A 26,020-nucleotide genomic window follows, 5' to 3' on the forward strand; every position below is an offset into this window, starting at 1 on the left:
GGTTTCAGGTTTATTTCAAACGAACTTTCGCATACAAGTTTACATGGTACATGGTGTACACAAGGAGGCTCCGAAATAAAAAACTTTGGGCGACCTCCTATAAGAAAGCAAAAATGGTAAATTGCTAAAAACACGTTAGTTAGGAATGGAAGACAGCAATAGAATGCTAGTTGAACAAACCGTACAATTAATATTACTACAAGAACTGGAAATACGCGACAAACAAAGATAGGCGCAAACACAACCACATGGTAAGTGAAATCATTATATAATAATAGCGGGTCGGGAACGCGTCAGTACTTATCAGAACTTATCAGAACGCATCAGCACTCAGTACAGAAAGTGAAAAAAATGGTTGCAGTGGTTTACAACAACAAAAATATTTCAGTTGGTGGTGAAATGAGCGATCTGTGTGCTAGTTGAACAAACTGTAGAAACAATATTACTACAAGAACTGGAAATACGCGAAAAACATATAGGCACAAACACAACGGCATGGTAAGTGACATCATTATATAATACTAGAGGATTGAGAACGCGTGAGTACTTATCAGTACGCATCAGTACTCAGTACACAAAGTGAAAAAAATGGTTGCAGTGGTTTACAACAACAAAAAAATTTTTCAATTGGTGGGGAAATGAGCGAGAGCTGTGTAATGATTTGATATTGAAAGGTAACGAGCATTTTGTAGATGGTAAAGGCACAAGAGATAAATGATGTAGGAGACAGACAGCAATGAGATGGCTATTGATAAATAAGTAATATAAAGAACGAGAAATATGCTGCGGAAAATACCAGTGCGTTTTGATAAAGACAAAAATGCGCCAAGAAAAGTGACCGAGTCTGAGGGGTTAATTGCAAGGATATAGAACAGAATGCGTGGTTTTGCGACAGCTTCTTCAGAGTGAGAAGAAAAAGCCATGTAATTCGTGTTTTTCCGATAATTTTAAGTTGATTCATTTGGCACCAGTTGCCAACATTATTTAGATAATTGTTTCAAGCTATATTAGTTGGTTAATATTATTGCTTCACTAAAAGATAGCTGTATTATCAGCATACTGAAGGGCCCATCAAATATCCCCTGTTCAGTAAAAAAAAAGAAAATGTCAGAAACATAATACGAAATTCTTTAAACTACTATCCAATGATTACAGGATTGAAAACAAATAAAATATTGGTGAGGGATATTGATGCGATAAAAGTTAATTAGTTCTAAATCCTTCACACGTGGTTTGGTGCTGGCAAGGTCCAAAAAGGCATGTTCCACAAACGTTAGAGCTCTGTGTGCCTTCTTGGGATATTGAATGTTGAAAACCCAGAACGATGCAAACAGACTACACAGTCCTCCCAGTAAAGGTGATGCAGTCAAGACACTCTGGCCATCGATACGGAGGCTAATTTCCCCGTTCGCGGAATGCAGGCAGGGAGTCAAAGGAACATCTACCTGAAAAAGCAAAAAAGAAAAAAAAAATGACCCACATGTAAAATTCAAAACAGACACTATGGTTAAATGAACTTAATAATTCGGTACAGTAATAAAATTGTTATGCCAGGTTCCCTGCGAAGATTCAGTACTTAAATTAGGAATGCAAAGGCTTCATAAAACCAAGTGCCAGTACATTAACCATTGTGGCTTTTGCAGCAATAAAAAAGATATTACTTCCGCACAATATACTCGAGCACAACTTTAAATGACAGTGATGTTAAAATGCAAGTCTCTCTAGGTTGATAGATTAGCTCACGGAGAACACTATTATACCCCTCTTACACCTGGCATTTTTTTTTTAATAAGGTTGAAACTAGCAAAAACACGTTTTCACCGGAAGGGCTTAAGTGGCCTAACGCGCACAACTTCTTTCTTGGCTGCCGCTGGATGGTGCTACTCGTCCATACTTGGGGTGGCAGTACCGCTTTCCAAGGGAGCATGCGAGCTACGCATGAGAAAATCGTTCGACGCCAAAACTTGCGGGGCCTCAAAAGGCCAATGTTTTTCTTCAGTGAAGCGTAAATACTGATCACAGGTCCAATGGAGAAACATTTTGCTTAGTGGTCTCGAACGGCAAATGACAGGGGAGTTTGGGGAAGCATGAGCGATTTGACCGGAACTGACCAAACTGCTTGGTACGTGGTAATGTTGTATTCAGTTGCTTGTATACTGCTATTAATCACCGCTGCTTAACTTGCTTCCGGTTTATCCTGATGCAAACAGCGACTGCAGTCGTGTTTGCGTCACGTTTGATGAGCAGTTTAACAGCGATTTCTCAGCACTTAAGGCATCTTGGCACTAAATCAATGCTGAAATGGCTATGCGGAGGTCCGACTTCCGTTTGAAATCAACTTGCTGGTTGTCTTCAATGACCCTTTAACAACAAGTTACCCTTATGCCTCATCACTGCAACCGATTGTTCCTCCGTGTGGTGCAAAGTGTGTTACTGTGAGTATTTTCAACGTGAAACGAACCGTTTCTGTGATTTGTAGGACTGATTCTGCTATGAATTACTGCATTGAAAACAAGCTATGAAAGAAAATCCCGCCATCTCCACGAAGTGAATGATGATGAGAGGGGCGAATCTAAAATGCTTATCAGCAGACAATGTGACGCATTAAGTGCAAGCTGCTTTCATAGTGTGTGCATTGACATTAGGATATGGCCCCCTGGCAGAATGATGCGCTGCGCGAGATTTTGCCGTACCTAAAAGGACAGGCAACTCATTTTTACGGAGTATAGGATCTGTAAAAGGGTTGCGAGTTGGGCGAGTTGGTAATTATGCATTGCGAAAAATAAACTGCGCGCAAATTAACGAGGACAAGAACACATGAAGACGGCACAAGCGCACACTCGCAACTAGTTTATTATTGCACAATTCAAAGCTTTATATGCCCAAGCGCCCAATTGCCGCGCCCCCAATGCGTCACAGTTCTCGGCGCAATCAGCCGAAAATACTAAAAAACCGTAACAACAAAACCACAAAACGAACTTTGAGGCGCAGGAAAGGCGAAAAATCAGCAAAGATAACCGCATCATACATGGATTAAGACCCCCCTCCCACCCCCAACACGCATTCCCAGAAGAAGCACCGAAATAGCGCTCAATGTGCGTCTAAATATGCGACTTCTCGATTAAGCAGGGCGATAGAGGGATGACTGATACATTCGGAACCAGCTTTTCTGATGTGGCTGGCTTCTACAATTTCTCGCGTTCGCTGGTTCTTATGTCGCAAAAGGATGGCTGTGCGCTCAAACACAGGGACACAATCAGGCCTGCATGCGCGGCAATGAGAAGATAAGTGGCTCAGGTCACGTTGAAAAATGAAAAAAAAAAAAATATATATATATATACGGTACTTTTAGACGTCGTACGCTCGAGTTTGTGACAACGTACCCGTGTGCGGCTCTGTCCTGAAGTTCGGAGAAATGCAGGCGGGTTGTGTTATATTTCTCGTCTTGCATTACGCTTTCTTTTATATATTAGCGCCCTCTTTCCCGATCTCTCCACCTTCCTTCCCGCTTCCGTCTGACTGCGCTGATTTTCGCCAGCACGAAGTAACCGTCACGTTGCTTTGAAACGACGCCGCGCGCGACAAACGATTTTATCTCGAATGCCCTGTTACAAACCGGCCTACAAAAGAATGCGAACGCATACCCCAAAACCCACAAACAAGTAAAATAATACGAGTGTGCGCTTTTTTCTTTGCCCGTGCGTGTACGAGCTGTGAGCGGCACGGGAACCCGGGTACTTCGCTGTTAACCCTATCCAAACGTTTGACAAATGCATCGACTGATGAAAGACCACTTACCAGCGAGCTGTCCACACCTGTCGCCGTATCCAAATGCTTTTGCGGCCGTTCCTCGTGTGACAGGGGCACATGAAAATCTTTCCACCAAATGGCACTACTAGTCCTTCACAAATAAGAAAAAACGACGGCCCAAGGCGAGGCTTGGAGCTCCGGCCGCCCCGTCACCGGCCGCGCTGCGTTGATAGTTGTTTACATCCGGGCAGCCAGTCGTGCCGCCAGGGCAAGTTGAGTCGCTGCAGTCGGGTGCGTTGGCGCGCTGGCACGAGAATTTAAATCGTCTATGTATGCGCAAGCAAGCGAAGCAGATGAACATTGCAATTGTTTGCAACGGCGAGAACTGCATCTTCGTTAGCAGCAGAGTTTGACAACACCTATCGCCAAAATAAACAGATTGAGACAACACGGCCGCGCTCTCTGCCTGTGATCGCGCTGGTTGAAGCATCTATACGGGTATACGTACGGTATTGGTTTTCTAGCTGCGTGTAACCGTCGCGTCCTGTTTACTCGTTCTAATTAGCATTAGGCCACGGTTGAAGTGCTGGTGCACGGAGACAACAGAAGACTAACATGGCGACCGCCCGCTTGAGATGATTACCTCAGATAGGGCGTTTATTGTGGACGTGGTAGTATACAAGGAACGGAACGCCATCTCACAAATGGTGTTAAGTTGTTCTAAATCCTCCCTTTTGCTACCCGGATGGGCAACGGTACTACCATGGAGGTTCGTCCACTTCTTTAGATCATGCCTAGGGAGTACATTTTTTGCTATAGGTACTTTTCAGGGCACATTACTTGATTAAAACTCCATTTCCGGCTAGTTTGCGTTTACAGTGAACCTTCCGCCGGACTGCCGCTTTGCATTGAGTTTCTTGGGAAGGGGGGAGGAAAGGGGCCAAAAACTGTCTGACTGGGGGGTTGTCGACACCTTATCAGGCCCGCGGGGGGAAGGGGGAATGAAAGGGGGGATAGCAGGAACGGTGCGAGGTGAACGTGGCTGAGAATTTGGTTAGAGGGGAGACGTGCGAACAAGGGGGCCCGACCCCAAACGCCGGCCGACGTTTCCGGCCAACGTTTCCCTCTCCACTCTCCCTCGAAACCCGAAAAATCCGCCGCTGCTTTCCCGCCGCCGGATGTCGTCCCAGCGCCACCGACCTAGGGTGCCTTGATGCTCGCGCGCTCCGAGGCACTCTACACCGACCAAGAGGCAACAAAGCTGAACACATAAACGAAGCGCACACAAGCAAAAGAAAATAAACAGGCAAAAGCATGTACGTGTAACGACAGCCGCCACTCGGCTCGTCAGGCGCGCAGAACGAAGCCATTTAGTCAAAATTTGGGTTTCTACAGGGTATCTTTCCCTTCTTGGTGCAATGCCGGTACAGCGAAGTCGGGAGCTCAGAAGCGTCCCTTACAAAGGGCAGCAATTATCTCCCTCGGCGTTTCGAGCGCCACATATACTCAGCCCTACCAGTTTGCGGCGTTCCTGAAACTAACCTTCCAGCTTCATCATTGTCCGCCTTTTTTCCCCGGATTTCTAAAGGAAAAATGGCGAAATCGACCCGTCGTGCTACCCGGGACAGCACTTTAACAGAAAGACACCTGACTTTAGCAAAAAGATTTGTTCGTATGTACTTCCCTACGAAACAAAGACCCTTCACCGCAATATTATCTCGCCCAATACAATCTCGCATAAGGTGGACCTGTCCCGTTTTTTCTCGCCAAATTTTCGCATTTTATTTCTTTCTTTGCATGCTTATTTAAAGATGTCATAAGCTATCACAACCGGGGCCCACTTCAGGAGATGTGCGGTCAACTACAAAGAATAAGGACAGACTGTGGATGTCATTCACGCAGATTCCGAGAGAGTTTGCAGATTGTGCAATCACGTGCAACACTGACACTGACACTGACGTGCATTTAACACTGACATGTGCAAGTAGATCAAAGGACATGTACAATAAAACATGGTGAAAAAATCTAAGCAAGCGATAATAAATAAACCAAAGTCAGAGAGCTGTCCGGAGTGAAACGTAGCAATTAGTTGATTAGTTGAAAACAATTCGGATAAGTCAAGAAATTGAAAACTGCACAAAACTTATCCATCACGGTCGAAGGTGTAATCTAAACACAGCAGTAAACATGATGATTATATTTAAAATTTTGCACATGGTCAGAGCTACTTTAGTGTACTACTTTACTGTAGATATTTCAGACGCATATTTTCCAAACAACATATAAAAATGAGTTCAGTGAAGTGAAATTCGTGATTGGCGGACTTAGGTTGTCCGAATCTCCCATCGCTATAGCGAGAAGACAAGAAGGTACTTGAAACTGTCAGCGTGGTAAGGTAATTCAGTGATTGTATGAGTGGGCTTATTACATGTGGGTCTTGCGTACAGAGACAAGCTCCATGCTTTGAACGTTAATATGATTTGTTACAAACGTTAATCGTGTTAATTCTGCCATATTTCACATAGTAAATAGATTCAGCAAGTCGGTAGGTAAGTAAGTTATTTTGTGCTTGTTAAACAAACGTACCGCTTTGCATTGTGTCGCTTCAGCTTTCTTAACCTTCGGTTTTTCTGAAGAAGACCAGACAATGGTAGCACACTTTGGGTTCCAAGAATGCGTTGCAAGCGAGTAGCTCTGCCTCAGGCATGTAATATACAGTGCCGTCTTATAAAACAACGGCCGCTTCAGCGCAACGTAGTCTTCTTCATACTATCCATTAGTTGCTGTTAGACGCAAGCATTTATGTTCTCTGGACTTATTAAGGGTATGTCGATAAAGTGTGGGAAACGAAAATAATTTTCTCGCGTTAGAAACGGCGATTTTTTTAACATTTATTTTCCTTTGCCAATATTCACGCCGATTAGAAATGGATTGTAATGTCTCATTTAAAATTGCGGGATCATTGGATGAATTATTTCACGGTATATAGCGCAATGATCGGCAGAAAGAGATACTTTTTTTATGTAATTTGGGGGCACATCGTTGAGAAAAATGAGAAAGTGGACCGTTGCCGGAACACACTACGCTGCGGCACACTTACGCGGCAGCGGCTCTCCCGAACACCTCTCGCTGAACTTCTACAAACAGATTACGATTAGTCAAGTTGACTTTAAACGAGGGGATAAGGCCGTGGCCTCACGTGGATTGAAGTTTCTCCAGTGGTTTTTATTTGTGGTACGCGATCAAAGGCCTTGTCGACTACGATTCGACCTATTCACTTTCTTCCACCAATGCTTGGGTTCGCGCGAACAGCTGTGTGGCATTCGGTAGCCGTGTTGGAAAGGGTAGAGAAAAAAGGTCATTTTGAAAGTATGTTTCTAGCTCTAGGCCTCATGGTTATGGGCTCAGGAATCTGAAACGTTGCAGTTGAACGAATCGGCCTAAAATTAGAACTAAAGGTTTTGTTTCAGGATTAGTCTATTCTTTGAACGGACCACTAATTGTCAACGACTAGCTAAAAAATTCTGCCTGCCTCTGGCGAAGAACCTAGCCGCCGACATAAGTTCAAAAATAATTAGCACTCATGGGACGCAGAAGTGCAACCACGCATTGTCTTATTGAGCAACGATAACATAAGGTATGCTCTGTCAAAAATAATAAAAGCTCCTTGTTTTTGACATATTTCGGGGGTGGAGGCAGAGGAGTAAAAGGTTTAGAAATCCTGTGAAATGTTTGCACGGCAACTTAAAGAGAAAGCCCAGATGTGCGCGCCTTCCTTGTAAATTTTGCATGCCGACCAGTTACTAGCATGGTTTTTGAGCATTCGATTTCCAAATTCATGTGCAATATTGCGCGCAGTAAATTAAAAGACTATCCTTGCTATTCTTTTACGTGTAAGGCCAAAAATGGGTGCACAGTCGTTTAGGTTTTCCCGTGAACATTTTTGCCGGTTTGACTGTGCCCACAGGGCCAAGACACATCGGCCCAGACTCTCACCTGGACGCTCTTCGCATTAGCCATCCACCCTGACATCCAGCGCAATGTCCATGAAGAGCTGGACAAAGTCTTCAAGCCAGACAGCGGTAACAGCGTGACCAAACGGGATGTGGCAAACCTCCCCTACCTGGACCGCGTATTGAAGGTGGGTGCGTAACCGCAAAAGTGTGCGCACACAATTTAAAAGCGATTCTTATGATGTCAACATCAGCTAAGTTGCACTGTTTCCCATCATTTCGGACAAGCTACATAGAAACCTGAAACAGAAAACAGCAACCTCTTAGTCTTTTTTTAACTGAACAGTAAGCCAAACTGTCTTTATTTTATTTCCTTCCACCTCCCTCCCTCCCTCCCTCCCTCCCTTGACGGAAGATAACTTCACGAAACACACCGAAGCTTTGGAGCAATTATTCTTTAAACAGTAATAATAACCTCGCCATTTCATGTCGTGTGCCAGTAAATGTTTCAAGAACTTGCTTTTCCATGCGCCAAATATGTCATTATTTTTTGTTGGTTGTTGTTTCAGGAAACCATGCGTGTATTCAGCATTGTTCCTTGGGTGGGAAGATCACTGACGGAACCGCTGAAAGTTGGTAGGTTGCGTGTTTGTGCTCCTGAAGGTTTTTATTACTGTGCCTGGAAGATACACATTTAATCATTCTTTCAGCACCGGCACTATTGGGACAATAAAGGGTCGATCACTTTTACTTCAACGTTTAGGAGGCAGGCTTAGACTACAGATTTATACCAAATATTTATATTTAAGGCCTTAGCCCTGTTAAAAAGCTGATGTAACGTGGATGTACTTCGCAATATCAATTTCAACGTCTCGCCTTGGAATGACATAACACCAAAGTTGACCAAACCCTGCAATGTTACACCGGAACAGTGTGTGTTGTTCCTAATCTTGTGTCTAGGTTTTCAAAAACGTCGCTTTCACCAAGTTGTCTAGCTCTAGCTGTGCAAACAACGAAATAAAAGAGCAAAATGGGCTATTCCATCAAATAGACAAAGTTACACAGCGATATACAGGGTGATCAAAGTAAAGTCGACAGGTTTTATTAAAATTACTCGCTTAAATGCACGTGAAGACTACCTCTACACTGTGGTTATGCGCCCAAGGGGAAACAGAATGAGGTGGTGACTATTGATATCGGTGGCTTAATTACCTAAAATTAGTAATCAGGCATATTTGTATTGAAAAGTGAGAGACGCAATCGTGTTTCTACGCAGTTACATTTGACAGAATTTTCTTAGCGCATCCGTACTCCGAGATATCGAACTGCGAAGTTTAACTGCTGTTCGCATGATTACGCGTGCTAGACAGCGAAGACCGGAGCAAAGCTCCTTCCTTCTGTGACGTTCCTGCTGTGTACGGTGTTTAGTTCGACAATGGGGTGGAGGCATAGGCAAAAGTGATAACTGGCACCCTTTCAGTCTTGGCTGGCGTTATTGCAATTTTTTCTGTACTCGGAAACGCTTTCGAAACACAGCAAAAAAATGGAGGGGCTTTGCGCCGGTCTTCACTGTCTAGCATGCCTAATCATGCGAACGGCAATTAAAGTTCGCAGTTTGATGTGTCGGAGTACAGATGCGCTAGAAGAATTCTGACAAATGAAACTGAGAAGCACTATTGCGTTGAACTTTCCTATACAAACATGGCTGCTTACTGCAACCACTAAAAAGTTAATTATTGAATTTTAGTTAATTAAGCTACCGACATCAGTAGTTACCACCTAATTATGGGTCCGCTTGGGCGCATAACCCCACTGCAGATGTGGTCTTCACGTACATCCAAGCGCGTAATAAAAAAAAAATCTGTCGGCTTAATTTTGAACACCGTGTATAATGGTAGTTTAGCGGTTGTGTCCTGCAGTGGAAACAACTAGGCTGGTTATGATAGTATAACTGGAAACAACAAGCCTTAAAAAAATGAAGTTCCAGAACGTGACATATGCCATGCCTTACTGCATGCAAGTCACCGATCGGAATGCGCTGTTTTTGAATAGTGCAGTTTCGAAGCGTGCTGTGACTGGACCTGTTGGTATCGTAGCTTCGGGTGTTTTCTGAGCGGTAAAAAAACAAAATTGGTCAAAAATCTCTGCGGATACACATTTCTTGCATATTCGCATTGTATTTGCATGATATTCAGAGCCTCAAACCCCTTTCGCAGCTGTTCTCGCCCTTCTTCCAACCACTCCCATCCCTATGCTTTGTTAGCGCGCAGCCGGTGAAAGCGGTGCGAGAGATTGGAGCGGTTTATGGTTGCACTAATTGCTGTCCGTACTGGATCACTATGCTTCCTTATTTGCACTTAGGCTTGCTAACAATACCGCACCAAATTACAGCACAAAACTGGATTCTCGCCTGATTTCAAATGTGGCCCTGTATTTTCGGGACGGTATTTTCTTCATTAAACAAATCTGTTGGGCAAGTTGGTGCATTATGACTGAAAAAATATAAAGCGCGACTTTGGACAACGACAGTAAAGAAAGACGACGGGACAAGCGAGACAAGCGCTATTTTCTTGTTCATGCCGCGTATTTGAAATGCATAGAAAGAAAATAAAAACATTCTTGTTGCAAATATTTACACGAAAATTTAAGCAGTTTTCAATTCTTTGAATGTTCATGAACTTGGGAAATAAAATAAATCAGCTACCTTCCGTAAGCCAAAAAAGGAGACTAGCTTTCCTTATTACTAAATATACGTCAGGAAGTACCAAGATATATGAGGTGCTCCGCACCCCAGATATCTTGGGAGAATTTCGCTTTCAGGTTCGTGTTTGGTTCGTATTGTATGGGCGATCCAGTATTTTACGCGCCTACCTGACAATGCCAAACAACTTTTCTGCCCATTTGCCCCCTCCCTTTCCCCCACCATCGCGTTATTTTTCTTGAAAACCTTAAATCTGAAACATTGTAACATTCCCTCCGACTCTACCCCCTTTTCGTGCAGGCAAGTACACGATTCCAGAAGGATGCACGTGCTACGTGTTCATGTACGGCATACACCGAGACCCGGCCCACTACAGGGACCCCGAGGTCTTCGACCCGGATCGCTTCTTGCGTGGGGAGGGCAGCCACAGCCACCCGTTCGCCTACGTGCCCTTTTCGGCTGGCCCTAGGAATTGCATAGGTTAGTTCATAGACGCACATTTAATGCACGTCGACGAGGAAGTTGAGAACTTGGCCAAGATGAAAGTTAAGATCATATTAAGCATGCACTTGACACCAACTCACATGTACCAAACTTTGTTGGGATTCACTTTGTGGTAAATTACAACAAAACCTACTGTCATGTGTGTCGGCGTTCCTTACTGTTTATTGTGCGTTACGTCTTTCAAGCTTTAGGTTTTCTAAGCATATAAACCCTTCCGTCAATCTGAGTGTTTCTGAACTTTTATCGTCGCCGGAATTTTCTGGGAAGCTAACGTGTACTTTCTGGCCTTATAATTTGCGTTAAATGAATCTTCTTGTGTTATGAAATGATTAAAAACGCACCTGGTCGCCAATAACGCCCCATTATGCTGCAGACCGCCTTAATCTGGTGCCATTGCCCGCGAGGAGTTTTTCTGCACGTAGACTGGCAACGTTTAGCATAGAAGATAGGAATTTCTTTTGTGGGATGAATTACGTATGAACATCGTCCATGACGCGACCAGGCAAGGAAAGAAACGAAACCCGACACGCTAGCGGCAGAAATGAGTGGAAACTTGTTCGGGTTGAGAGGCTTGCGAAAGTGTTGGAGCTAATTGCTACAATAAGCCACTTTTTGCGAATGGTTCGATCAAACAGCTAGAATTGCGTTATGTTTATATATTTAATTCACTTTGGTGAATGATTTTAGTTTCGGGGAAAGTTACATGAAGGCATTTAAACAATGGGGGTCCACAGCCTTCCAGGGTCCGTACATAAAAAGCAACACAGGGAAATGGGCAGCTCTTGTTCCAAGGTTGATGTGTCCCATCAATGGGTGGTAGCGACGTCAAGTCCAGTGAAGAGTCACTTTTATTAGTATAAGTAGTTTGTAGTCATAACTAAAATATGCGCCATTTCCAATACTTTTGGCCTGAACGAGGGCAAATATTTTTTAATGCAGATCGGTCGCGCACCACGTGCGTTTGCACTGAAAATCGAATAGCCCTTAGCATTACTGGTACCAGTGGGCACCTTGATCTCTTATCTCCAATGAAGGTATGCAATGCATGGTCGACCTTCGCGTGCAGTAAAGCGGCATTGTCTTGCTTCATCATGAGGACAGGGTGATAGAAAGTCCTTAGACTCGGGGCAGCATACTAATAGCTTTTGGATTTTGGCGCGAAGCGCTCCTTTGCGCGCAACGTCATTACACGTATACATATATACGCTAATCTATATGCCATTGTTGGCTTGAAACCCAGAGACACATTTGTTTTCCATTTCACGATTGGTTGGATTGCTCGCAGCGTGTGCGGCTCCCAAACCCATTTCTTTGGATACATTTACCCTGCATACTGCATGAAGTCTGCATCCTGCGTCTTCGTCATGACTTCTTTTATGATCCCTTCTTGTGCGGGGGGCGTATGGATCCCACAAAGCCTCTCCACCCTTTGCTGGATACCAGAGTTTTCAGTTATGTCGTGAATGGTAAATAATACCTTATTTCTGACAACGGAGCCATGGTAAAAGCAGGATAAATGACAAAAAATTCCTCACAACACATTTCAAGCTATCTTGATAACCAAACTTCTGTGCCTGATTGTCTACGGGAACCCTAATTTTTGACAGGTGTATGTCGCGAGTAATTCTACAACTCGTTCGGGCGCACTTGTTCAGTCGCGACACTGAAAGATTTTCTTATCGAAAAAGCTTCGTGGCAGACGACTTCGATGGGCCACCTGCAAAATATTTTTGATAAAAAGCCCTCGTTCGTGTTAATGAGACTGCTTCTCCTTCGGAGGGCAGTTCTTAATATCACCGTCCTTTGACGCAGGCCGTGAACATCGGAGAGAATCCACGGGTAGGAATACAAAGAAAAGCCGGAGAGGGAGTGCTCATTCCAGCTCCTAGGTCTTCTCTAAAGTCCTGATGCTGCCTTTCGCAGTGTCCATAAAAAATGAGGAACTGGCTATCGCCTTTACGGTCTACACGAACTGTGAATGTTGTAGCTCGAAGGTATTTTACATTTGTTTTATTTTATTTTTGTTTCGTTCCTTGTTATTGTGATCTTATCTTGTTTTTTCGGACCTCTTACTTTCGTGATGTTTTCTTCGAAAATAGCGCAGAGCGCTCCCTACTAACTCTTCTTATTCCCGAACGGGAATAAACTAGGGGTGTTTCATTTGCGTGATTTTCGTGAGCAGTTCGGCTTGAGTCCTCTACGCGAGATTCCGTTCCCTTGCGTGTATAAGCCCGCCACTTCCTCTACGCATCCTGCTCCATCCCACACACTCCTGTTGTTTTGAGCAACTGCTAAACAAGCCCCGCAGTTCGGCCCCAGTTGACAAGGGGGCAATAAATAAACAATTAAAAAAGCCCCAGTCGACGATGGGTAGCATCGCGAGTTTCGGCGCGAAAGACCTGGGCTCGAGCCCCAGCAAGGCCGAAATTTTTTAATGCATTTTTTTTTGCTGTGAAATGTTTTTTTGGATCACTTCTTCGCACTCTTTTAGGTCGGTTTTGGGGCGGTGGCAACATATCAATACGTTTTAATCAACTTTATGCATCACATCGGGAGTACCTGGCTTGTACTTATCTCGGCACTTCTCTTCCCTGTCACTTCTTTTCCTATCACTTCTCTTTCCTATGCACCCATCAATTCTCTACGTTCGCGAATCATATGCGCGGCTCCCCTTTTCTCTCTCTCCCTCTCTCTCTCTTTCTGCGAACCAACAAATGGTTTTGTTAAAATGATTAGAGCTATACCTATCACTTTTGAGGGCAGTGGAGTCCATTTGTACGCCACAATCAAACAGTTAAAGAGGTTGTGCACCGACCCCAACTTATAAAAGTCTATGTATATAGCGCATGTAATGACACACAGTGCACGCACGTGGGCCTCTTGAGACATGGTCACGAGATTACACCCCTTCCCTCGAAACTGGGGGGGGGGGGGGGGGGGGGGGGGGAGGCAGGTTGTGGGTGTAGCCACAAATTCTGCAACTCGTTAAAGCTCGCCAGGGTCTAAATTAATTCGTAGCTTTCCGCTATGCGCGCCTCAGAGCCCAGATATTTGTTTATTGCAGTGAGACCCGTATTTCAACATTATATCTGCTGAGGGGGGAAATTATCCCGGCACACTCTCTGTTACACTCTTAGAAATCGCCATAGGTGGACTTCACCGCAGCGTTACAGATCGACCATTAATTAAGCGTGACCAAACGTGCGAATTTGACGAATGACGAGGCCAAGCATGCGATTAGAGTAAAAAAAATAGTATCTGCGCTGTGCCAACAGCGCAAGGCTTGCATGGGCGCTGTTGTCACAGATTATATCTGCTGAGGGGGGAAATTATCCCGGCACACACTCTGTTACACTCTTAGAAATCGCCATAGGTGGACTTCACCGCAGCGTTACAGATCGACCATTAATTAAGCATGACCAAACGTGCGAATTTGACGAATGACGAGGCCAAGCATGCGATTAGAGTAAAAAAAAAATAGTATCTGCGCTGTGCCAACAGCGCAAGGCTTGCATGGGCGCTGTTGTCACAGCGCAGATACTTCGTTTTGCTGTAATCGCATGATTGGCCTCATCATTCGCCAAAGTGGCACATTTGGTAACGCTTAATTAATGGTCGTTCTGTAGCGTTGCGGTGAAGTTCACTTACGGCGATTTTTAAGAGTGTAGGATGACGACGACTATATATACGACGGCACCAACGATGACGGCTACGATGATGATGATTGAAATGACGTTGTGAATGCTGGGACGTGAGTACATACCAGCGAACTCCCGTGTGGGCTACTTACCCAGTAGTAGTAGTAGTAGTAAGTATTGTTGAATAAGGCGGACTTAGCCTTGCATAGCTGCCGGCAATTGCTCCGCCTAATCGTCCCCAATACCATATCAAATCTCTCAAAGTCATAACACATCACTTAGTCCTAAAATAACAGACCCGCTATGTCACCACACCTCACTTAGTCCTGTGGACTGCAAAAATCCGAGTAGGAGATGAGACACATCTCTTCGCACAATCCAGTGGTCCCTAGGAAAAATAATGTCCTCCGATGTAGCATGGGGCACTCCTAACTTCTGGAGATCACGAAAAAAGTTCGTCCGCTCAGGGTTGGTTTTGGAGCAGTTCATAATGAAGTGATCAATGTCACCAGTCACACTGCACGAGGGGCACAAAGGGGATGAAACAATGTTGATTTTATGTAGCCAAGCTGGTGTACGGGCTGAGTCTGTTCTTACGCGGTGGAGCAGACAGGCTTCGGCTCTTTTCAGGCCCTTCGTCACGACTGGTTGATGTACTGGTCGCCACAGCTGCCTAAAGTGCTCGCGAACGGTCTGTTTCTGTATGCGTTGGAAATCGCACCGCGTTTGCACCGTCCTTGTAGAAGATAAGGCGTCCTTGGCTAAGCTGTCAGCATGTTCGTTTCCCGCTACACCGACGTGCGACGGGATCCACTGGAATTGCACGGTGAAGCCTTCATGCTTAAGCCGCTTTAGTAGGAGTAGGGATCGCTGACAGGTCTTTTCAACAGGTATACCCAGACCCCCAGCCTTGCAGCCTACAGTTCGATGTTCACAAATGCTGAAAGAAACAAACAAAAAAAGAAAGTTTTGAGTTCAGATCTGGAGACCCATGGCAGGGGAAAACAATCACTGGCAGAGGTCAATTACCAGGGAGACACGTTAACTAAATGAAGCTAGCCATTCAAGCTGATGACGCCGGCTAGACCCCGGCAAGCTAGACGCGGACAATTGTTAGTGGCTGCTCGATTTGTCCTGTATCCCTTCTATACATAAAGTGTACGTAGTTGAGATTCAGCCTTCCCCGTCCCTTTTAGCAAAACGAGATAGGACCAATGAATTTCTGAGAGAAACGAAGAACTACAGTTTAGAATGACTAATTACAGCCTTCACTTGTACGCATTCGTTGAAACTACACGCATACTTTAATGGCAGCTTCGCAATCTCCGGACTCAAAAAACGCAGAATGAACATCGCATTTGCGTTGCATCATGCTGCGACGCATCACACAAAAGGACAATCCTCCACTGTACTGGCGTCCCACGTGGGTTGTGTTATTTCTCTCGTTCACTCACCACGATCGCTATGCTGCTCCTGAATGCAGGCGCCGCTACCAAACCAGCGAGGCAAACCTTACGCCGTACATGCAGGGCGCCTGCAGCTTCCCTTGTCAGCCTGCTCGTCAAAGCGGGTGGGGTCACTGGTAGCCTGTGATACTCCTTTGTGTACACTTGGGGGAAGGGAACGTACAGTGACGGTTATGTTTTCTGATCCGCGTTGTGTAACCGCCCCTTATGATTTGCTGGTTCCGTGCCAGCCAGCAAAGCCTTCTTTTCATTGCATGAAAGGTCGATCTCGGTTACCCGTAACATAACCTACCCTAGTCACGCGCAAATGAAACCTAATTTTCCCGAATAAAATGGCTGATATCTCCATCAATTACTGAATTAGTTCATATTATTATAAGTAATATTCATTGCTAAAACGATTTTATAGGTAATTGCGGCCAATTAAACTTCCATTCAATCAGTAGCTTAGTTCGAACATATGGCGTGCAGCAATTAAAAATAATTTAGCTGCACACATACTTAGTAGATGAGCCGAAATCCCTCGTGCTCGTATGACGGACGGAGGGGAGCAGCTCATCCAAACGTAGCCCGTAACTGAGCGAGGGAAACGGGTCGGCGTACATGCATATACGACCGAAACAGGTGGTCTTGGGAGTTGTGCGGATAACGGAAACCAGACGAGATGTCCATTGCTACCAAAGCATGACCAACTGCAAGTTTTAAACAGAATAAGCCCTTTCCGGAAACACTTCACCTCATGTATCACTTCCTGCTGTCAGAGATAAGGTAGTTACATACAGTGGCCGGAAAGTGGCGATGTTGTAGTTCAGTGGTAAGTTACCCTTATTAAAGAGCAAAGCTAAAGGTAATTTGCAAAATGGTATAATCAAACTGTGAACGATTGTCCTTTCTTCTGCGCTAAGGCCCACTGGTGCGGCATAGATTTTACAGGAGTACGCAAAAATATAAACGTGCTTTTAACTCTTTACTTAAAAATACCTTTAATGTGCAAGCGCAAAAAAAAAAAGAAAAAAAAAGCGACGAGCCTGCCAGGATTCGAACCTGGAATCTTCTGATCCGTAGTCAGACGCGTTATCCGTTGCTTTTTTTTTTTTTTTTCTTTATTGCCCAAGGCATAACACTTACAAAGAAATAAAGGAGAGGTCAACCAAGACGGTTGATTGTCTCAAACATTACTGCCATACTTTCAGCTGGCAGCTATTTGTGCACTTTCATTACAGTAAGTTCATGCATTACTGACAGCAAGTCATCGTCACAACCTTGCTTAACGAAAACTTCGCGTAATCTACAAATATTTTCCACGAAATAGGAGCACACTGAACGTGCATCCACATCTGCATTCCTAACAGCCATGCGGCTCCTCCAGATTCCGTGCAGCCCCAGGAGAAAAAACAAGTCATACGGTACAGTTTCAGGCATGACAGATAAGTACCGAATGCCGTGGGATGTTAGAGGAAGGTCCTTTTTAAGAGTTCGTTGGAGGACGTCCCAAAAAAAGACGGCATCCCAACAATCTAAGAAAACGTGTTCTACACTTTCGGGCTTCTTGCACAAGAAGCAATCGGCACCCCATGGCAGATAAATATCCTTGCTTTGCATCCACGTTTTAACCGGTAGTGTTTCTGTGTGCAGCTTGTAAAAAAAGGTTTTTACCCCTCCCGGTACTGTCATTTTTTTAACTCTTTTTAAAACATCCTGACCTGGGCCAGCACGGAATCGGGTCCTATACAGAGGCTCGGCAAACAAGGATTCTGTTAAATCTCTGGACAATTTTTTGCGGGTTACTGAAGACAGGTAATCGCGAGAAAAACGAGCAGTCAAGAATCGGTAAGCAAAAACCACTTCACGCAAGAAACAACTGACATTAGTACGTGATCCTTGAACTGTGGACACAACAAAATCAGGTAAAGCATTGACCAACTTAATCTGCAAGAAAGCACGTACAAAAGGGTGAGACTGGTCTCTTAGAAAAGAAAAACGTGATACAAGTTGGCGAATAAATAAGTGGGGCAGTGCAAGTCCACCCCCTTCTAGCCGTCTAAAAATATTGCTCCGACTCGTCCTTTCGAACTGGGACTGCCATACAAACACTGCAAATATACGATGTAATTTTTGCACATTTAACCTAGAACAATACAATGCCTGCATAACGTACCATAATTTCGATACAAAAAAAACATTACAGACAGTTGCACGGGCAAATATGGACATGTTCCTACCTCCCCATCTTTCCGTTTGCTCGCGCACATCGTGTGCTCTCTCGTTCCAGTAGGCCGTATTTTCTCGGTAATGCTCAAAAGGGATGCCGAGATAACGCGTAGGCTTCGTTGACCAAGACACCCGCTCGTAAACACTTGGTGCTGCTGGCCAAACACCATGCCAAAGACCAACGCATTTTTTAAAATTCACCGAACTGCCAGTTTTATCACAGAATTCCTGCGTGATGCTCAAAGCATTACAAACACTTTCGCGATCAACGCAGAAAAAAGCGACATCGTCCGCATAAGCAAGTACTTTCACGTCACTGGACTCCAAAACGTACCCTCTGATTAGATCACTATTGTTAATTTTGGCACATAAGGGTTCGATGTACAAAGAGAAAAGCAAGGATGACAGTGCACATCCTTGTCGTACCGACGAACGGACGTGAACGCTATCGGTTAGTTTTTTATTAACGATTATTTTGGTGGTCGAGTTATGATATGCCATTTTAACCCCTTCAAAAATGACTTTACCAATGCCGACGTGTTTCAGAATTTTAAACAAAATGTCATGGCAAACCTTATCAAAGGCTTTTTCGAAGTCTATCTGTAGCATTGCTACTCGCCTGAAATCCATGTCACACGATTCAAGAATACTGCGTACAACATGAATATTTGTGTAAATGCTCCTCCCCTTTATGCCACACGTTTGATGTGGCCCTACTAATGTTTTTATGACCGATTGTAGTCTTTTAGCTAGCACTTTCATGAAAATTTTGTAGTCTGTGTTTGTTAATGTGATCGGTCTGAAACCAGTTACTTTGATAAGTTGTTCTGGGTCATCGCTTTTGGGTATAAGTATCGTATGGGCTTTGGAGAAGGAGGGAGGTAAACAACCCTGCCTGAAAGATTCACAAAAAACATTGCATAAAAAAACTGCCAAGTCTGACTTGAAGGCTTTATAAAAGTCTGCCCCTAACCCGTCAGGTCCAGGAGATTTACCATTATTGAGGTTCCCTATTGCCTCTTCAACTTCGCTAACGGTTATGGGCGCTTCAAGTCCTTCTGTAACTTCGCTTTCTAGCTGCGGCATTTGCGTGAGGAAAAGACTGTCGAAACCTGTTTGAGGCTTTTTGTAAGAGAAAAGGTCTTGGTAATGTTGAAAAAAGGCGAGTTGTATTTCGTGTTGCTCTTCGGTAACTACGCCGTTAAACTCTATTTGGCTTATCTCATTCTTTTTTGCGTAGCGTTTTTCATCTGCAAGTGCACGCTTTGTTGGCATCTCGCCAGCAGTGTAATTCTCTGCCCGTGCTCTTATCAATGCTCCTTTATATTTTTCTGTTTCTATCGCTTCTAGTTTGGTCTTTATGTTACGTATGTCTCCCATGAAAGTGCCTGGCTCGTTGGCTTCTTCAACTGTCAGTCGGTTTAGTAATTCTTTTAAATCAGACTCCTCCTTTTTTGCTTCAAATTTCATTTCGGTAGAGCGCTCGATAGCCACCATTTTGACGTGTTGTTTGAAACGTTCCCATTTTTCGATAATGTTGTGTTCATTAGCATCTTCCAGTGATTTGTTTTCTTTTAGCAATTCAAGAAACTTTTCGTCTTGTAGTAGCTTGATATTAAACTTCCAGAGTTCGTAGTTAAACTTTGCTCTTCGTTGTTTCACCCCTCCCACCGTAACTGATACTAGGCAATGGTCGCTGAAGGATACTTGTTCAACAGCGTATTGACTACACTCAGGGGCAAGGTTTGCCGATAAATATATTCGGTCGAGACGGGCATGGCTTGAGCCTTGATAGTGGGTATATCTGACCGTATGCGCATTACTAGCCACATTTACGACGTCTTCGAGTTGCAGGTTGCTCAGGCTTTCTTTTAGAAACTGAGCACTAGAATCGTAAGGGGCATTTTGATTCGAACGATCTTCCTTGTTGACTACGCAATTGAAATCACCTAGCAACAGGACATGTCGGTCACAATTGAGCGTCTTGATCAGGCCCTCGAAAAAACACTTTCGTTGATTCACTTTAGTGGGAGCATACACACCTACCGCTCTTAACTGTAACCCCTCGTAACAAAAATCACAACTAATGAAACGACCTTCTTGACAGGCCGTTACCCCTTGAACTACACAATTCAGCGACTTCCTTAGAAAAAGACAACAACCGCCAGACGTACCAACCGCATGGCTAACGCACACGTCAAAACACCTCCTAAAAGGCTGTACCATAGTGTCAGTGTGCTGTTCACTTTCTACTTTGCTCTCCTGGATTGCTAGTATGTCTAACTGCCTATCCTCCATGAGCTTAGAAAGTCGAAACTGTCGCTGTTTCGAATTGAGGCCTCGGACATTAAGCGTAGCTACACGAAGAGGCGCTTTAAATGCCATAGCCCTCTTTTTTTGTAAAACAGCACACCTACACCACGGCACTTACATTAGACAGGGCTGTTAAGTAGCCCGTCGGGAAACCCGAGATGTTGACGAAGAGCGTAGTTGCCCCGATGCGTACTTGCCCTTTTTTCCGGTTGCGACCTTCCACTCGTGTTCCAAGCGCTGCAGCTTTTGTTCGTCACCCAGTTCGGTCAGCTCACGCGGGCGCTTCGAGGACGTCCCTTGTTTATCCTTCGTGGCCGCTCCCTCGGTGTCTTCCGCGGTCTGGTAGCCGTCGCTAGGTGGGGTCAAAGTCGATTCTGACGAGTGCTGGCTAGCAGCGTCGTCCTCCTTCTTCTTGTCAAGTTCCACTGCCTTGGATGTGTCGTCCCCATTTTTCTGAGTTCCGTCGCTGGTATTTCCCTCACGTACTTCATCAGGCGGCGTAGGAAAGGGCGGAGTTATGTCAAACGCTTTCTCCGGTTCTTTGTTGCCTTGCGCGACAGTCACTGCTGAAGCTAACGCCGCCGTTGCCGCCCTCTCCGCTTCCTCGACGTCCATGACGTCGGGGTGCACCTCCTGCTCTTCGGGACGGCCAGTGACGTTAGCGTATGTGCGTACGCAGTCGCGGGCTTCGTGTCCGAACGAGCGGCACTGGGTGCACTTCGGAACTCTGCAGTCCCTCCTGATATGACCCCTCCTACGACAGCGCAGACATACAGGTGCACGTCCAGGCACTACAACAAGCACGGAACCCCCGAATAACTTGAAAAGGTGTGGGAGCTCGTCGGGCGATAGGTCTTCACGTAGCGTAAGACGCACCAACCTTGTCGTCGACTCGGCGGATTCAAAACCCGCCGCTGCCCAGGTGTCTTGGCGCACGTCCTTGACGTCCCCGAATTCGGTGAAAGTCCTGCGCACAGCCTCGTCCGATACATGAAATGGCACCCAATGCACTTTGATTGTCAGTTCCTGGTGGGCGGGGTCGATGATGGCGCAGAAACGCCCCTTGACCTGAATTCCTCCGGCGGTTATCAGACGTTGTTTTGCTTCTTGCGTGCGCAGCTTAATAAGCCACACATGTCCCATTTGGAAAGGACCGATGCCTCCAATATCCTTGAGCACGCCAAACTGTTGAAGTGGCGTGCGGAAGTCTTCAATCCTGTAAGGCCTTCCGCCAAGGTCGCAGTGTAGGATCAAGCAGGTCTTCATTGAATCCCCTGAAGGCAATGTCGGAAGCAAAAACCTGTAGCCCGAAGGCGCACGAGAGGACCGGTCACCGCGGCTGAACATAGCCGCAGAATCACCTGGCTCGGAGCCAGCCATCACCACGTCCGATCGCTGCGCGAACCGGAAGCAGAATGTGATTGAGCCACGCAACCAACACGCGCGTTATCCGTTGCGCCACAGGCCCCGAGCGGCAGGAAATGTTTTTTTAAACATTCCGATAGCTAAGCCTTTTCACAATAACGATCCAGTTATTAATCAAGTATTGTTGTTCTTTGCGGACAAATATGACAGATGACACATTTCATGGCTATGTCATTTTAATTATTATCAGGAAGTTTAAGTAAAACAGTTTCAGAAGCGTCGATACAACCTAACCTAAAAGGCTTCTTGTGCCAAAATTAAAATAAGAAGAACGTCGCAATTATCCAGAACAACGAAAATCTATTATAGGAATGCCTTTTTTTTTCAGCTGTCCGTGAGATTTGCGCTTAGTGAACCATTCTGAGACGCACATATAAACAGCTTTTGCCTCTGAAAGGATTAAAGGAAAACAAATACCCGTTACTTCAATGACGACCAACAAAAAAACTGCGAGTCGGCCGCAGCCGTTGAAAACTCCCGAGGGCGTCACAACACTGGGTGTTTTCTTGACAAGTCACGCATTTCATTTTAAACGAAGGAGAGTGAATTAAAAAAATGCATACCGCTCCCTAACTAGCTCGTCCGCAGGAGCAGCCAGGCACTACTTCCGCAAAAAACTTACATAAATTTTCATGCCGTTGATCAAACATGACATTAAGCATTTCATGATAAAATGTTTACCGATTCCATTTATTAAGCATGTGAGCTGCCACCTTCGTGTTCTCTTTTTTTTTTTTTTTTGCTGCTGTAAATGGTGCTGGATGTAAGCAAAAAGCACCTCAGAGAATTTTTCGGCATGTGATATTTTGCCTTCTAGTTGTCTTGCATATACAACTGAACGTGCATGTCTGGCGGAGGCAAGGTGCTAGTGAGAGCCGAATATATCTTCATGACGTAAAGAAACCGACAGCTGAAACACCTTGAACTGAAACGGTTTTCCTGATAGGGCCCTAGAACGTTTGAAAGCGAAATTTTTAGGTATACCAGCTCTAAGTATGCTGAAAAAACGAATGCTGGCAAGCATGACAGTGAGCCATACGGCAACATGCTTTTGACTGTAGAGGTGCCGTCAGAAGCAATTGGAGCACGGGAGCTGGGACCGAACCGTATAGGAGCGCCGTATATATCTGCACCGGCGGCAAACGAAAGGACCAGAACACGCATGCGCGCCTGGCGATGGCAATTGCCCACCTATACGTATCAAAACACCTCTCTTAACCTGTATTCGAGAATTTTTTGCAGCATACTGGTCTCGGCGATGGCACTGATCGCATACAACACGAAAAATAGTTGAAAAAAAAAAACTGTCATTGCAGATTCGTGTGAGAGCGCCGCTTCCGGCAGATCGCGAGGTCTGCAAGTGTGCCAAAGACGTTGTCAGATGTGTCTCTGCTATCAGCGCCATCGCCAAGACCAGTTTGCTGCGAAGAATGCTCAAAGTCAGGTAGCGTAGGATCTGCAGCGAAGCTTGCGCTTTGAGTGCCGGCGAAACGAGTGGTCCGCCATATCTAATGCCGTTGCTCTATCAGTTAGATAATTGGGCTCTACGTGGGCTTACTGCCTAAGCGTAAGTTACGAAGGATTCAAACTGAATGGTTTTTAAAGGATGGCACATGGCCCAAGTGCAGTACATGCGAGCTTTTTATAACTGCGCAAGCGCACACCCATCGCGAAGTAAGGCGGTACACACTGGCGTTGCCTCAAGTTTTTGGTAGTGTGGTGGCGGATATTCCCCTTCCCGAAAAAAAAAACGGGCTCTTTTTTGTCCGTATCAGGAGATGGTTCCTGCCTTGGGGGGAATCGTTGATGGGAACGAAGCGTGTCACATTAGCCTGACATGCACATAGCGGCAGAGCTCGCTCTACATACTGTGTTACCATTGGCGTTACCCACAGAGAGCGAAAAAGCATTAAGTATGACAAATATACCGGATTGACCCCATCGTAGCACGGCAGGGCTTTCAGGGACGTTGCATGAAAAAAGAAAAAAAAATACACCGGGCAGCCGTGCCACTGTATGTCGTGCCCGTTACTGAAGCTGACACAGCGTTCAACCTGGTTTACCAGGTTTAAAACATTCCGCAAAGCTTATGTACCCTCGGCGTAATCACCATGCTGCAGGTTCAGAATTCATTTTGCGGCACGAATTCCGGAACTAAGGGTTTTTTAGCTCGACTTGCTCGGTTTCATTGTCGAATGTATATAACAAACCTTCAGTGAAATTCGATGGCATGTTGCAAGACCATGTATTCTATGGACGGCCACATTTAGGCGCGAATGGAATTGGAATTTCCTTTTTGATTGTTACTTTTTGGCGATTCCGTTGTTATTCTTTTTCTCTGATTAGGAATGCTTGCTGAATTCTGGCCCGAACACGTGATGTTCTGATTAAATAAAGTCTCATCTGATCGCTTGGGAAACATAGCAACAAGGCAAACATTGTTAATAAATATACAGGTGGTTTCAGCTAACCTTAGCCGGGGTTTAAAAATATGCCGATGCATTTTATGACGACGAAACCAAATGCATGTTGCTCAGTTTTGTATGCAGTGTCTCACGCTGTATTTTGTATTTTGTTCAACTACATGATTAGTCAATTTTAATTAGCCAACGTCTGAAGCCACGCAGAAATTCCAATTGGAAGTTTTGGAAACTTGCAACGCTTGGGAGCACTGCAATCACGACGCGCAAGCGGGCATGTCACGTGCTGTTTTATTGTATTTCCCGGGCATCATCAGCAAGCTGAAAAACAAAAATAATTAATAGATAGAAACACAGAAGATGTTTATTCGGACATTTTGCTAACCACTAGGCAACTTTCTAGTTGGAATTTCTTTCCTAGCTGCGTGGCTTCAGATGTTGACTAATTAAGATTGACTAATCATGTAATTAAGCAAAATACAAGAAATAGCTTGAGACACTACATACAAAAGTGAGCAACATTAATTTGGTCGCGTCGTCTTAGAGTGTATCGGCATGTTTTTATACCCTGACTAAAGTTAGCTGTACCCTGTACCCGCTACACGCTACACGCACGGCACCTAATGCATTTTGTGGTGAGTCTGTCGCAGCCTAGACTTTGAGTGATTGATCAATAGATGAGGCTTGTCTGCAGAAATTTGTGTCGTCTATCCATGGGCACAAAACGACAAAAGAACTCAAAGAACAAAGAACTACAGAGGGCCTGTGCACGTGCTCGAGAGGGAGACGTCAAGCAGAGCCCCGCGAGCCGGCGGCGTCATTGGATGTGGTGGCGCTGCACTCACACTAGCGTTCACTCACACTAGCGTTCACAGTGCACTCATCAGCGGGATGGCGGCGAGGCAGACGAAGGGGCAGGTACGTGTCGGTTATGCGTAGTGGTGTCGCGGCTAGAACGCGTAGAAGCGGATAACTCGGGGTTAGCTAAGCGGGTTGCAGAACTGGAGGCAGCGCTAAGTAAGGAACGCGATGAACGGAGGGCCGTTGAGGGAAAGTTAGAAGCAGCTGAGAGGAAGCTAGAAAGGAGCGTCATTTCGCCAACAAATGACGACCACCTCGGCCCATGCAGCGCAGCGGAGGCATGCGCCGAGGTGACACCGGGGATGGAAGCAACAATAGGCAACAGCTACTCCCACGTGCTGCGAAATAGGACAGCAAAACCAGTCGATAACCCGGGTACCAGTAACGAGCGGCACGTGGCAGATGATAGCGTGGTAATCATTGCGGGTGACTCTAACATGAAGAGGAGCAGCGCTGCCATAGTGGAAAGGGTAATGGGGGATAAGCGTGTGAAGGTGGGGTGTTTCCCAGGTCAAACGATGCAGACGGTGATGACTTCAGCGAAGGGGCAGCTGGCCTTGTCTAGTAAAGCTAGAAACCTTGTGGTGATTGCCGCGGGGCTTAACGATGTTCTAAAGGGAGAGGAGGGAAAACTTGGCCAGGAGATAGCGAAGGGGGCAAAGGACCTGCGGGCGACGGCCCCAAATGTGCGCATTGCAGTCTGCACCGTGCCGGAGGTGATGAAGCAGGGCGTGCACACCGAACGGGTAGTACTCGCTGCTAACAGCGAGATCGTGAG

General features: G+C 45.4%; 2 protein-coding genes across 2 annotated transcripts in view; one reads left to right on the forward strand and one right to left on the reverse strand.

Annotated features, from left to right (window-relative positions):
* Positions 1-26,020, forward strand: part of LOC144172688 (cytochrome P450 4C1-like) — a 296,669-nt gene that overhangs the window by 255,962 nt on the left and 14,687 nt on the right. The window contains exons 8-10 of the mRNA XM_077701321.1: positions 7,718-7,891; positions 8,273-8,339; positions 10,705-10,884. Coding sequence (XP_077557447.1) covers positions 7,718-7,891; positions 8,273-8,339; positions 10,705-10,884 — 421 coding nt within the window. The remainder of the gene's footprint in view (positions 1-7,717; positions 7,892-8,272; positions 8,340-10,704; positions 10,885-26,020) is intronic.
* LOC144172662 (uncharacterized) lies at positions 17,134-21,941 on the reverse strand. Its single transcript, XM_077701302.1, has one exon. It carries the CDS (start codon positions 21,914-21,916, stop codon positions 20,669-20,671), a length of 1,248 nt encoding a protein of 415 aa, XP_077557428.1. The 5' UTR covers positions 21,917-21,941; the 3' UTR covers positions 17,134-20,668.

This window comes from Haemaphysalis longicornis, unplaced genomic scaffold, assembly GCF_048455015.1.
Source record: "Haemaphysalis longicornis isolate Haplotype H1 unplaced genomic scaffold, Haemaphysalis longicornis Haplotype H1 scaffold_25, whole genome shotgun sequence".
NCBI classification, from domain to species: Eukaryota; Metazoa; Arthropoda; class Arachnida; order Ixodida; family Ixodidae; genus Haemaphysalis; species Haemaphysalis longicornis.

Coding starts and splice junctions, on each gene's coding strand:
- LOC144172662 (XM_077701302.1), bottom strand. CDS start 21,916: ATGGCTGGCTCCGAGCCAGGTGATTCTGCGGCTATGTTCAGCCGCGGT.